The sequence below is a fragment of the Scyliorhinus canicula genome, chromosome 20 (assembly GCF_902713615.1).
Source record: "Scyliorhinus canicula chromosome 20, sScyCan1.1, whole genome shotgun sequence".
NCBI lineage: Eukaryota > Metazoa > Chordata > Chondrichthyes > Carcharhiniformes > Scyliorhinidae > Scyliorhinus > Scyliorhinus canicula.
In genome coordinates this window covers 50,796,513-50,811,253 of record NC_052165.1, presented here as the reverse complement: position 1 = coordinate 50,811,253, position 14,741 = coordinate 50,796,513, and the positions used below count along the sequence as shown (strand labels likewise).

Here is a 14,741-nt window from a genome sequence, read left to right as displayed (position 1 = left end):
AGCACCTAGGACAGGACCATCATCAGGTCAAGAGATTCAGCGACTGCAGCGGGAAGGCCATTGAGGCCAGCAACAGCCCCTGAAGAGCCCAAGTGGTAGTGGTGAAAACCAGGGAGAAAAACAGGATGGCCGTTGACTCCAGTCACGGTACATGCAGCTCGACGCGTATCCCCTCCCACGCATATCTGATATGGTCAATCAGATTGCACAGTACCGGGTCTTCTCAACAGTGGACCTGAAATCTGCCTACCACCAGCTCCCCATCCATAAGGTGGACCACCCATACACTGCGTTCGAAGCAGACGGCCGCCTTACCATTTCCTTAGGGTTCCCTTGGGCGTCACCAACGGTGTCTCGGTCTTCCAACGGGAGATGGACTGCATGGTTGACCGGTACGGACTGCGGCCACTTTCCCGTACCTGGACAACATCACCATCTGCGGCCATAACCAGCAGTACCACAACGCTAACCTTTCCAAATTTCTCCACACCGCCACTCTCCTTAACCTCACTTACAACAAGAAGTGTGTGTTCAGCACGAACCGATTAGCCAGTCTCGGCTTTGTGGTTCAGAACGGAGTTCTAGGGCCCGATCCCGATCGCATGCGCCCCCTCAAGGAACTCCCCCTCCCCCACTGCCCCAAGGCCCTCAAACGATGCCTAGGGATCTTTTCATATTAAGCCCAGTGGGTCCCAAACTATGCGGACAAGGCCCGCCCACTCATTCAATCCACAGTTTTCCCACTGACGACCGAGGCTCACCAGGCCTTCAACTGTATCAAGGCCAACATCGCCAAGGCCGCGATGCACGCGGTCGACGAGACGCTCTCCTTCCAAGTCGAGAGCGATGCATCAGACGTCACTCTGGCTTCCACCCTCAACCAGGCAGACAGGCCCGTGGCATTCTTTTCCCGCACCCTCCATGCCTCCGAAATTCGGCACTCCTCCGTTGAAAAGGAGGCCCAAGCCATCATTGAAGATGTGCGACATTGGTGGCATTACCTGGCCGTCAGGAGATTCACTCTCTTCACTGACCAACGGTCGGTTGCCTTCATGTTCAACAACACACAGAGGGGCAAGATCAAAAACGATAAAATCTTGAGGTGGAGGATCGAGCTCCCCACCTACAATTATGAGATTTTGTATCACCCCGGTAAACTCAACAATGCCCTATCCCGAGGTACATGTGCCAGCGCACAAGTGGACCGACTCCGGACCCTGCACGACAATCTCTGTCACCCAGGAGTCACCCATTTTTACCACTTCATTATGGCCTGCAATCTGCCCTACTCCATCGAGGAAGTACGGATAGTCACCAGAGACTGCCAGGTCTGCGCAGAATGTAAACCGCACTTCTACCGGCCAGACCGTGCGCGCCTGGCGAAGGCCTCCTGCCCCTTTGAACGCCTCAGCATGGATTTCAAAGGGCCCCTCCCCTCCACCGATCGAAACACGTACTTCCTCAGTGTGGTCGACGAATATTCACGATTCCCCTTTGCCGTCCCATGCCCTGATATGACGTCTGCCACCGTCAGCAAAGCCCTCAACACAATCTTCACTCTGTTCAGTTTCCCCGCCTACCTCCACAGTAACCGGGGATCCTCATTCATGAGCGATGAGCTGTGCCAGTACCTGCTCAACAGGGGTATTACCTCGAGCAGGCCAACCCCAGGGGCAACGGGCAGGTGGAGCGGGAGAATGGGACGGTCTGGAAGGCCGTCCAGATGGCCCTACGGTCCAGAAATCTCCCGGCCTCCCGCTGGCAGGAGGTCCTCCCCAACGCCCTTCACTCCATTCGGGTCACTCCTGTGAACCGCGACTAACGAAACGCCCCATGAACGTCTCTTTGCCTTCCCCAGGAAGTCCACCTCTGGGGTTTCTCTCCCAACGTGGCTGGCAGCTCCAGGACCCATTCTCCTCCGTAGACACGTGTGACTCCACAAGGCGGACCCGTTGGTTGACAGGGTACAGCTACTTCACGCCAAACCACAGTACGCTTACGTAGCGTGCCCCGACGGCCGCCAAGACACATTCTCCCTCAGGGACCTGGCACCAGCTGGTTCCCCATACACCCCCCCCCCTCTGCCCCGGTGCACCCCACCGCAGCCCTCGCTCCAGGACAATCCGTCCTCCCCTTGCTTCTGGGGATGAAGAGGATTTCGACACGCTTCCTGAGTCACCGAAGACCAAGCCGCCGCCTGAGTCGCCACCAGCACTGCGGCGCTCTCGACGACAGATCAAGGCACTGGACTGCCTAAATTTGTCATATTCTCTGTGATTCTTAAAAGCAACTTGTCTGTATATAGTACTCTACCACCCCCTCTGGACTCATTTTTAACAGGGGGTGAATGTGGTAGTCTCCACTGATGTATATACGGTAAGGCCCCTGTACCACAGGTAGGGGGGTAGATCCCTGCCTGCTGGCTCCACCCAGTAGGCGGAGTATAAATATGTGTGCTCTCCGTACAGCAGCCATTTTGTCAGCTGCTGTAGGAGGCCACACATCTCTGTGTAATAAAGCCTCGATTACATTCTACTCTCATCTCGTCGTAATTGATAATGCATCAGTTATGACATATGCAAAAATATATCAGGCGTGATCTAACCAAAAAAAAAAGTGATCTTGGCGGGAATTGCGGGGCCATTCCCGGCGCTACGCCATCTAGTGGCACTCTGTTTTTTCAGGCCTCCATGGGGAACGCCCTGCCGAGGTTGCACTTAGCTGCATTTCCTGCGGAGTTCCTAAGTGTAGGAAGAGATGAGAGCGCCATTTAACCCCCCGACAAGACCCCCAGAACCAATGCCCCAACTCACCTGTTGAGGGGGTCTTCAAACCCCCCACTCCCCACCTCACACAGGCAAGGCACCCCCGGGCACAATCCCTGGCAGAATGCCACCTGGGCATCTTGGCACTGCCATCCTGGCACTCTGACAATACATCTGTGCACCCCCCCCCCTCCAATTGCCCTTCTACCTGGTCCCCATTTATGGGGACTGGTATTAATTGGCGCCCGGCTGGGGTCTCCTCAGCGAGACCGGTAGATCTGGGAGCCAGTTTAATCCGGCGTTGGCAGAGTTAAGTGAGTTTATCTCTGCAAGTCTGGGTCCCAGCCATTGGGGCAGTTCCAGGTCGTGACGTCTCACGAGATCTCACAAGACGTAACGACCGTCGGGAATCCCGTGAGAGGCCTCTTGCGAGATCTACCGGCTGTGTCTTGTCCCTATTCCGGCGGGGCGCAGCCGGTAAATCGCGCTCATCATCTTCCAATCAGAGGGGCAGCAGGGTGGCGCAGTGGTTAGCACTGGGACTACGACGCTGAGGACCCGGGTTTGGATCCCGGCTCTGGGTCACTGTCCGTGTGAAGTTTGAACATTCTCCCCGTGTTTGCGTGGGTTTCGCCCCCACAACCCAAAGATGTGCAGGGCAGGTGGATTGGCCACATTAAATTGCCCCTTAATTGGACAAAATGAATTGGGTACTCTAAATTTTTTTTTAAATCTTTCAGAGAGCCATAAATCTTAAGTTTCAGCAATATATTTTATGCCTTCTCTACACCGATTAATTTTAATAGCTTGGATATGCTAAGCAGACTTGAGAAGGTCTGTCACCTCATGCTGGGCTAAGGAACCACTGGCTGATGCTGCTAAATTTGTGCCTCTTGGCAAAGACCATGGCCTGAACAGTCCTATATTGCTGCTACACTGTAGCAGGACACTTGATGGGAAGAATCCGGCAAAGGAAGAAGTAGAGAAAATGGAAAGATCTCTTTTCCTAACCTCTAAAAATATAGATCCAGGTCATGATTTGAAAATAAAAATAAAAATTGTGACTATATACAGTAAAAGAGGGATCTTCAGCTGTTTTAAATCACCAGAAGTCTTATTATTTGCTATGCAAACAATAGCTGTGAACAAACTCAAGGGGGGCAGTGGATCAAGTAGATTTCTGATGTCTCAGAACAACTAGAGATGACCGGAAAGTGCTGTTTTGCTGCTATTACCTGTAACCCCAAAAGAACATTCTTATAATCTGCTAAAAGAAATTGTCATGTCCTGTGCACAGCAAGAATGAACTTGATCATATTGCTTCACTCAGAAAAAACATGAAGATTTCAACAAGCAAAAACTAACCATTTTTATAACATCAAATCTCACCTCTCAATGAAAAACAATAGCTAATTGGATTTGAATAGAATTCGGTAGTTTTAAACGACCAGGATGCTGGTAACTAGCCAAAGGTCTAGCAAGAGTGAGGAACTTAAAGTAACTATTTTTCAACAGAGAAAAACATGAGGGAATGTTAAGTGACTACAAACCAATACATCCCCAGGAGCTGATGGTCTATGACCAAGGGTTCTCAAAGAAGCAGAGGCCGTAACAGTGGATCCACACATCACCGTTTTCCAAAATTCCCTGGAACCTCGTTTGGTTCCTGCAGTGTGGAAGCTTTAAAAAATGTAACACTGCTATTCCAGAAAGGAGGAAGAGAAAAAAAAACAAGGAACTACTGGACAGTTAGCCTGCCAGTTATCAGGAATTGTTGGAATCCATTATTAAGGAAGTCTTAACAATGAACTTAGAGAATCATACAGGTGAATATCCTTTATTCCATACATCAAAAAACTGAACACATCCAATAACCAAACTTTTTTTTGAACGGCGTGGTAACCTGGCAACAATGAGATGGAGGCTCTTTGCGCGGGTTTATTGATAACAAGGAACAATGGTACAGAAGCCATTGACATTGCTGCCCTGGAGCAGCACAGAGCTGCTGTTCCAGCCCTTACATGTTTCCTACATGGTTCCCTGATGTATTATGCTTGAAAGGGGACTCCACCCTCTGGATTGATCACCTGCTCTCGGTCCCCATTGGTTCCCGGAGCCAGATGAGCCTCCTCTACTGTGCTGCCTTGACAGGCACTTCAATCCACTGTAAATGGGCCCCAACGTGAGCCAACACAAACCTCAATAACCTTTTGCCCGGGAAGTCTGCATTCCAAGCTACAAAACAAAATATAAAATAATAGACAAATTCCTGAAACTGGGAGAACTATTGAAGAAGGCCTCCCAGCAGAGTTCCACAGTACTCTGAACCTTATAGCTACACCACATTCAAAAACCAAAATATCTGAATACTGAAACGCAATTGGCCCCAAGGGTTTCAGAAAAAAGGAACTCGACCTGCAGTATGATCAGACAAGTCAACATGATTTAATGAAGAAGAAATTGCATTTGATTGATTTATTACAGTTTTCTGAGGATGTAACAAGTCGGGGAGATGTAGTACAATTGGATTTCCAAAAGAAATTCAATGAGGTTCGGCACGGTGGCACGGTGGTTAGCACAGCTGCCTCACAGTCCCCTGGACCTGGATTCAATTCTGAGCTTGGGTCACTATCTGTGTGCAGTTTGCACATTCTCCCTGTGTCTGTGCGGGTTTTCTCAGAGTGTTCCGGTTTCCTCCCACAGTCCGAAGAGGTTAGGTGAATTGGCCATGCTAAATTGCCCCTTAGTGACCAAAGCTTAGGTGATGTTACGAGGCTAGGGCAGGGAAGTGCGCCTAGGTTAGGGTCCTCTTTCTGAGGGTCGCTGCAGACATGATGGGCTGAATTATCACTTTAGGGATTCTATAATTCTAGATACCACATTAAAGGTTAATATGCAAGATAAGAACTCATGAATTTTGTGGTCATATATTAGTGGGTGGAGGATGAACAGGCAGCAATCAGAAATAGGAATAAACAGGGCATTTTCAAGTTGGCAGGCACTGAATAGTGAAGTGTCGCAAAGATCAATACTGCAGCCTCAGCTGTTTACAATCTATAATCATGGCTTAGACAAACAGGTTGAGAGCAACAAAGCCAAGTTTGCCAATGATACAAAATTTAATGGGGATGTAAGCTGCAAAGAGGACACAAAAACGCTGCAAAATGACAGGTTTAACGAGTGGGAAGACCTAGCAAGTGGCAAGTGGCAAGTTATTCACTGTACAGTAAGAACAGAAAAGCTGAATATTTTTTAAGGTTTTAAATGGATTGGATTGGATTTGTTTATTTTCACATGTACCTAAGTACAGTGAAAAGTATTGTTCTGTGTAATGTTCAGACAGATCATTCCATACATAAAATACACAATGTAAATACATAGACACATGCATCGGGTGAAGCATACAGGAGTACAGTACTACTCATTAGAGATGTGTGAAGAGATCAGATCAGTGCATAAGAGGACCATTTAGGAGTCTGGTAATAGTGGGCAAGAAGCTGTTTTTGAATCTGGTCGTGTGTGTTCTCAGACTTTTGTATCTCCTGCCCGATGGAAGAAGTCGGAAGAGTGAGTAAGCCGGGTGGGAGGGGTCTTTCATTATGCTGCCTGCTTTCCCCAGGCAGCGGGAGGTGTAGATGGAGTCAATGGATGGGAGGCAGGTTCTTGTGATGGACTGGGCGGTGTTCACAACTCTCTGTAGTTTCTTAAGGTCTTGGGCCGAGCAGTTGCCATATGAGGCAGTGATGCAGCCCGATAGCATGCTTTCTATGGTGCATCTGTAAAAGTTGGTAAGAGTCAGTGTGGACATGCCGAATTTCCTTAGTTTCCTGAGGAAATATAGGCACCATTGTGCTTTCTTGGTAGTAGCGTCGACGTGGATGGACCAGGACAGATTGTTTGTGATGTGGTGAATTTGAAGCTATCAACCATCTCCACCTCAGCCCTGTTGATGCACACAGGGGTGTGTACGATACTTTGCTTCCTGAAGTCAATAACCAGCTCTTTCATTTTGCTGGCATTGAGGGAGAGATTGTTGTCATTACACCACTCCACTAGGTTCTCTATCTCCGTCCTGTATTCTGATTCATCGTTGTTCGAGATCCGACCCACTACGGTAGATGGAGTTGAAGCCAAATTTTGTATGTGTGTGTGTAGGGAGTATAGCAGGGGCCTAAGTACACAGCCTTGCAGGGCCCCGGCATTGAGGGAGTGTTGTTGCTTCTCCTTACTGATTATGGTCTATGGGTCAGCAAGTCGAAGATCCAGTTGCAGAGGGAGGAGCCAAGTCCTAGGTTTTGGAGCTTTGATGGAATTATGGTGTTGAAGGCGGAGCTGTAATCAATAAATCAGAATCTGATGTAGGAGTTCTTGTTGTCGAGATGCTCCAGGGATGAGTGTAGGGCCAGGGAGATGGCTGTGGACCAGTTGTGGCAGTATGCGAATTGCAGTGGATCTAGGCATTCTGGAGTATGGAGTTGATGTGTTTCATGACAAATATTGATGCTCAAAGTGTTGGATATACTCACACAAGCACATAAAAAGTTAGCATGCAGGTAAAGCAAACAATTAGAAAAGCAAATGACTCAATGGCCTTTATTGAAAGAGGGCTGAAGTGTAAAAACAAGGAGATTTTGCAGCAGTTATATACGGCTTTGGTGAGACCACATCTGGATTACTGTATGCCGTTTTGGCCTTCTAAGGAAGAGTCTTGAAGGTGGTACAGTGAAGCTTCACTAGATAGATTCCTGGAGTAAAAGGGTTGACCTATGATGAGAAGTTGAGTAAACAGGGCCTATACTCTCTGATGTTTCGAAGAATGAGAGGTCATTTCATTGAAATATACAAGATTCTGAAAATGTCTTGACAGGGTAGAAAGAGAGGTTGTCTTGCCTGGCTGGGGAAGTAGTCACTGACCAGCCTCAGGGGAAGTAGTCAATCATTTAGGGCTAAGATAAAGAGAAATTCCTTCACTTAGAGGACTGAGAATCTTTAGTAATCTCTATTAGAGTATAGTGGAGGCTCCATCATTAAGTACATTCAAGACAGAGATAGGCAGATGTTTGATCTCTCAGGCAATCAAGGGATATGGGAGTAGGTGGGAAGTGGAGTGAGGCAGAAAACCAGTCATGATCATATTAAATAGCCAAGCAGACTAGAGGGGCCGTGTGGTCTACTGCTGACCCATGTCTTGTATTCTTACTGTCACTTTTAACCGCATCCAGGAAACATTGTATATTATGTCTGGGGACAAACTAGTCATTCAACGCTCCAACGAATGTTAATTGGCTAGAAAGAGGACTCCCACCCCTCACTCAGGCGGAAATCCCACCTTCGAGAGCTGCCAGCCAATCAGATTGCTGCCAGCTCAGAGGTCAGCAGCACCAGTGGCAGCATTGGCCAAGACTGGGACTGCAACCTGTCCCCGGATTCGAAGTCCCAGGTCCAGGGTCAGGTGGGGATCTCACGGAGGGGAGGGGAGGGGGGAGGTTATGGGAAAGAGAGTGCACCATTGGGGCCAGATCCTTGGGGTGTGGAAAGGGTGCCACCATAAGGGAGACAGCACCCCCTTTCACATTCAAGGGTAACCTCGCCCCACTCCTTAGATTCCCTACAGTGCAAAAGGAAACCATTCAGGCCATCAAGTCTGCACCGACCCTATGAGAGTGCATGCTATTTCGGCCCAATCACCCGCCCTATCCCCATAACCCCACCTAACCTACACACCTTTGGACACTAAGGGGCATTTATTTTTTAAACATAGCTAATCCACTTAACCTGCACACCTTTGGACTGTGGGAGGAAAACAGAGCACCTGGAGGAAACCATACAGACACAGGGAGAACGTGCAAACTGCAGTCAGACATTCACCCAAGGCCGGAATTGAACCTGGTTTCCTGGTGTGCTTTGAGGCAGCAGTGTTAAGCACTGTGCCACCGTGTCACACCCCTTCTGAACCTCTCCCGACAGCCTCAAGTGGGAAGCAGCTCTTTGGAAAGATAGCAGGCAGCCCTAGACATCACTTGACCCATGATGGAGGAGGGCAGAAACACAGTGGGTGCCGGCACTCAGCCCCTCACACACATTCAAATCTGCCGACAGGGGACTGTAACATTCTGCCTCGTGGTTCATTCCTCTCAAGAAGTTTCCCTTACCACAGTGAATACAAAAACAATTTTATATTTTTAAGTATGTATCTTACAGTAAAGACCAAAATGTTGAATTCTTAGTTGCAATTCTTCTTTGCTTAATCCTTCCCAGTAGTTTAGTTTGATCTTAAATCTTTTACAAGGCCAATAGATGTGCAATTGTAAAGATTATCTGTGGAATAACCTAGCGCACAATATCCAGCATGTATTCAGAGAGGGGCGATGCTGTTTGACAAAACTCCTCAAATTTATGAGGAAGTGGCAAATCCCAAGAGGGGAACCCTTTGTACCTCAGCTCCCAATGGAATCTGATCATGTTTATCATGAAAATTATTAATTGAACTGAAAGCTGTGGGGATTCAGATCAAACCCTGGGAATTAATAACAAACTGATTGATGGGTAGGAATCGAGGAGTACTCAGAGAATTTATTTCAGAGTAAGGAGTAAATGGTTGGTGTCTCAGTGCTGAGACCGGGACTGTTTCTAATTTACATAAATGAAGTGGATTCAGAAACATCATACAAAATGATCAAATCTTTAAAAGATACCAAACTGAAAAGTGGGGTCAAATCAGGGGAGGAAGCTCAGAAATTACAGAATTAATTAGGTGAAAATACGGAAGGAGACAGAATATTGGAAGATGAAGTTTAATATGTGTCATGGGTTCATGCACTTCAGTGACTTGAGCATATAACCCAAGGCGATACTTTAAGACAGCACGGTGGCACAGTGGTTAGCACTGCTGCCTCACGGCGCCAGGGACCCAGGTTTTATTCTGGCTCTGGGTATGTGTGTAGAGTTCACACATGCTCCCCGTGTCTTTGTGGGTTTCCTCCGAGTGCGCCAGTTTCCTCCAAAGTCCAAAGATGTGCTGGTTTAGGTGGGGCTACGGGGATAGGGGCCTGTGTGGGGTGCTCTTTCAAAGGGTCAGTGCAGACTCGATGGACCAAAAGGCCTCCTTCTGCACTGTAGGCATTGTATGATTCTAATGGAGTTCTGAGGGAGAGCTACAGTGTCAGAGATTTCCCCCTTTTGAATAAGAATTTTAACAAAGGTCTATCTCTCCATTCAGGTGGATGTGGCACTTTCAAATAAGTTCAGGGAAGTTTGCCTAGTGTGTCAACCAATATTTATCCCTCACTAACATCACTAAGAAAAAAATCTGGTTGTTTATCTCATGGTTGTGTGGGAGCTTGCTGCATGAAAATTGGCTGCCACATTTCCCTACATTACCAAAGTGACCACATTTCAAAAAGAACTTCACTGGCTAAGCATTGTCCTGGAACGTCCTAAGGTTATGAAAGGCGCTACATAAATGCAAGTTATTTCTTGTTTTAATGTGGCAAAGAGCCCAGGGAGTAGTCTGAATGCCAAATGTGCCCAATGAATGCAGGGACACAATGAATAAAGTCAATAACATATTGAACAAGATAACAGAGTAGATAATGATAAGGATGATAATACTCTGGACAGGCCATACTCGGAAAGTTGAGTCCATTTCCCAAGAAACATAACAGACATTCGAGTGCTGGAGGCAGTTCAGAGCAGAGACATGATGCATACCCCTAATCTCAGGGATATGTGTTATCAGAACAGGTTGGAGAAACCTGGGCTTTTTAGTCTGAGAGCGAGGCAACAGAAAGGTGATTTTTGCAAATTGTACATGACTGCTAAGCATATAGATTAAACGCTGGAAGTGAAACCAGGAGACACATGACCAAATTGGTAAAAGTTTGTTTCAGGACTCATATTATTCACATAGAGAGTGATCAACAATTGGAATAAATTCCAGATGGAGCATGAAGACAAAAACTCCTGGAATCATCTAAGGAACAATTGGAAACTATAGTGTGGGGTCTATCAGGATCTGACTGGATGGATGAATTGAGATGAACTTCCCTAATCTGTAATTAACTTGTAATCTTGAATTGTTGATGTACACTTCAAATGACCCAATATCTAAATGCCTACCAGTTATTACATATACTTTAAATAGAGACAAACCTGCATCAGCATCATCGATCTTCTTTTCGTGTGATGAACATGACCTGCATGGATCACCATTGTTTCCAGTTGCCATGATGTTGTAGTTCTGTTTTAAAAAGAGGGAAATGGGTAGTCTCAAATAAAGATGCTTCATCTTAGTAAGATGCTGCTTACTAAGCAACTAGTTGCCAACGTTTTCTAATTTACAAGATTTCCGCCCTCTTTTCTTGAGCACCCTATTTGTATGTGTGGAATTTATTCCAATTTCCATTAAAACCATTATGAAATCCAGAGAAAACACCCTATTTCCCCAAAACTCCACATCCCCAGCATATTCTCATTAGAAATAAACATTTATGGGCTGAAACCCACAATCTCAATGGCCCCCAATGTTGACTCCACCATGTCAGGGCAGCCAATTAGCATAGGCCAGGCTGAACCTAGAAGCTGATTGGATGGATTTCTGCTGCCAGCCTACCCACAATTGCAAAGATTACATGCCCAGGAATCGGCAAGGCCCTTTTCACCCATGACCTTGGTCCTTGTTGCTGGGGAGCTGTGCTGGGGAGCTGATCTGGTTAAATATTTTTAACAGCCTCTCTTCAGTGGTCTAGGAACACACATGTACCATTATCATCATAGAATTTACAGTGCAGAAGGAGGCCATTCGGCCCATCGAGTCTGCACCGGCTCTTAGAAAGAGCACCCTACCCAAGGTCAACACCTCCACCCTATCCCCATAACCCAGTAACCCCACCCAACACTAAGGGCAATTTTAGACACTAAGGGCAATTTAGCATGACCAATCCACCTAACCTGCACATCTTTGGACTGTGGGAGGAAACCGGAGCACCCGGAGGAAACCCACGCACACACGGGGAGGATGTGCAGACTCCGCACAGATAGTGACCCAAGCCGGAATCGAACCTGGGATCCTGGATCTGTGAAGCAATTATGCTATCCACAATGCTACCGTGGACAACCCACCTCTGTTTATATGTCAGATCCCTTTCCAGCCCAAGGAGTAGAAATTCCCAAAGTAGGGAGTTCCCACCCCAGCTCCACTCCATAGCTATTATTTATCTTGGCCGCAGTGGAGTGAGTCAAGGTGAAGGTTGTCCTGAACCTTTATGCCAGGGGGTCCTTCCAGGTGCCAAGTGGGGACCTGTCCAGAATCCTGCAGAGCTCAGTGCACAGATGCATCCACGAGCTCATGGAGGCCCTATATGCCCAGTCATCACCGTACATCCATTTCAATGTGGACTGAGCCCACCAGGATCCCCGGGCAGCGGGGTTGCTACCATCGCCAACGTGCCCCGGGACCAGAGGGTGATCGACGGGATGCATGCAGATGACAGGCCGCTCTACACAAACGGTAAGGAATTGCACTCCATGAACATTTAGCTGATGCGTGACCACCAGATGCGCATCATACATTACAAAGTACATCTGAAGCTACAGTAGCCTCATTAACACAAAATCCCTTTTTTGGCACACAAGGTGATGTTGCTCAAAGACTCTGCTCTGAGCTCAAGTTAGTGTCTGAGATTTCTCTTCAGAAAACCCTCAGGTGATTGTCATGTGAGTTTCCAAAATCTACTCCCAAAAACAGGCTTTAAAATATTATTTCACAACAATGCTTTCCCTTCGCAGTTTGCATTCCAAAATCTTGTCCAGGTTTTCCAAATAACACTTTTGAACAAAACTTCCACTCTAATTTTAACAGCGAATCCAGCCCAGGTTTAGACCAACTCTTTTAGGATTTTGTTGGCTTGACTGCTGTACAAACTGTTCACAATTGCTTTAACTCTATGAGTAAAGGGTGTGGTGATGACCTTCTCACCGACCTCCTCAGAAGACAAACATGGGACACAACCGACAGGGTACCCTTCATCATCCAGTACTTCCCCGGAGCGGAGAAAGTACGACATCTTCTTTGCAGCCTTCAACACATCATCGATGAAGACCAACACCTTGCCAAGGTCATCCCTGCACCCACACTACTTGCCTTCAAACAAACGCGCAACCTCAAACAGACCATTGTTTGCAGCAAACTATCCAACCTTCAGAACAGCGACCACGACACCACACAACTCTGCCATGGCAATCTCTGCAAGACGTGTCAGATCATTGACATGGGTACCACCGTTACACGTGAGAACACCACCCACCAGGTACATACTCGTGCGACTCGGCCAACGTTGTCTACCTCATACGCTGCAGGAAAAGATGTCCCGAAGTGTGGTACATTGGCGAGACCATACAAAACCTGCGACAACAGATGAAGGGACATCGCGCGAAATTCGCCAGACAGGAATGTTCCCTTCCAGTTGGGGAACACTTCAGCAGTCAAGGGCATTCAGCCTCTGCTCTTCAGGTAAGCGTTCTCCAAGGCGGCCTTCAGGACGCGTGACAATGCAGAATCACCGAGCAGAAACTTACAGCCAAGTTCTGCACACATGAGTACGGCCTCAACCGGGTTCTTGGATTCATGTCACATTACATTCACCACCCCCCACCATCTCGCCTGGGCTTGCGAAATCCTACCAACTGTTCTGGCTTGAGACAATTCACACCTCTTTAACCTGTGATTATCCCTCTCTCCAGTTTCTCCTGGACCTGTAAAGACTTAATTACCTGCAAAGACTCACATTCAAAGTATTGTCTTGCAACATTGACTTTGTCTATATTTATGTTTCTGGTACCCACCTCTTCATTCACTTGAGGAAAGAGCAGTGCTCCGAAAGCTAGTCATTTGAAACAAACCTGTTGGACTTTAACCTGGTGTTGCAAGACTTCTTACTGTCCATATAATTAAACAGAATTGTTATGCAATTAATATACAATTAATATTCAGCCAGTTTAATTCAATCTACAATATTTAGGAAAAAGCTGGACAAATCCCATCTTACTAATTGCCACCTAAACCATCTACTTTCAATCAAAGTGATGGAAGGTGTCATCAATAGCACTATCAAAGCATGCTTACTTATCAATGATCCGCTCACTGTAGCTTAGTTTGGGTTCCACCACGAACACACCTCATTACAGTCTTGATCAAAACAGAGACAAAAGAGCTGAAATCTTGAGGTGAGATGCCAGCAATGGCTCTTGATATTGAGGCAAAATTGACCAGATGTTGAACACTCTCCACTTGCCCACATGAATACAATTCCAGCAATACTAAAGAAGATTGGCACCATCCAGGACAGATCATCCCTCCTAATCGGCATCCTATCCAACACCAAATACTTTCACTCCCTCCACCACCAGCACACACCGGCTGCAGTATGTATCTTATTCTCTAGCTGCAGTGCAGCAAAGGTACTTTCAGCAGCATCACACAATCCACTACAGCCCAGAAGGCAAGAGCAATAGGTACATGGAAATACCACCACCTGCAAGTTCCTCTCGCAGTTATGACTTGGAAATATATTACTGTTCCTTCATCATTACTGGGTCAAAATTCTGAAACTCCCCAACTAACGGTGCCATGGGGTAACCTTCACCACGCTAACTGTAACAGTTTAAGGTGTCAACTTACTACCATCTTCTCAAGAGCAATTACAGAAATGCAATAAATGCTGGCCTTGCCAGCAATGCCATAGCCCTTGAATGAATAAAAAGTGCCACTCAGGGTGACAGGCTGGATGTCTTATAACCATATGTAATAACCATGTCTGACAAAAAATACCCTTCTAAACTGAGGCATTATGGGTGAATAATCAGGCTCCTTAGCTCCTGCTTCTTGGGTGCTACAAGAACCCTCAAGAGTCCGGGAATAGCATCCGCAGCACCTGTACACATGGGTGAATCATGCTGGATGCACATGGCAAGAGGACT

General features: G+C 47.0%; 1 protein-coding gene across 1 annotated transcript in view; it reads right to left on the bottom strand.

Moving 5' to 3' along the window:
* LOC119955068 (bcl-2 homologous antagonist/killer-like) overlaps positions 1-14,741 on the bottom strand; it is a 74,373-nt gene that overhangs the window by 53,178 nt on the left and 6,454 nt on the right. Inside the window, exon 3 of the mRNA XM_038780914.1 lies at positions 10,917-11,004. Within this exon, the coding sequence (XP_038636842.1) occupies positions 10,917-10,992 (76 nt within the window). The 5' untranslated portion in view covers positions 10,993-11,004. The remainder of the gene's footprint in view (positions 1-10,916; positions 11,005-14,741) is intronic.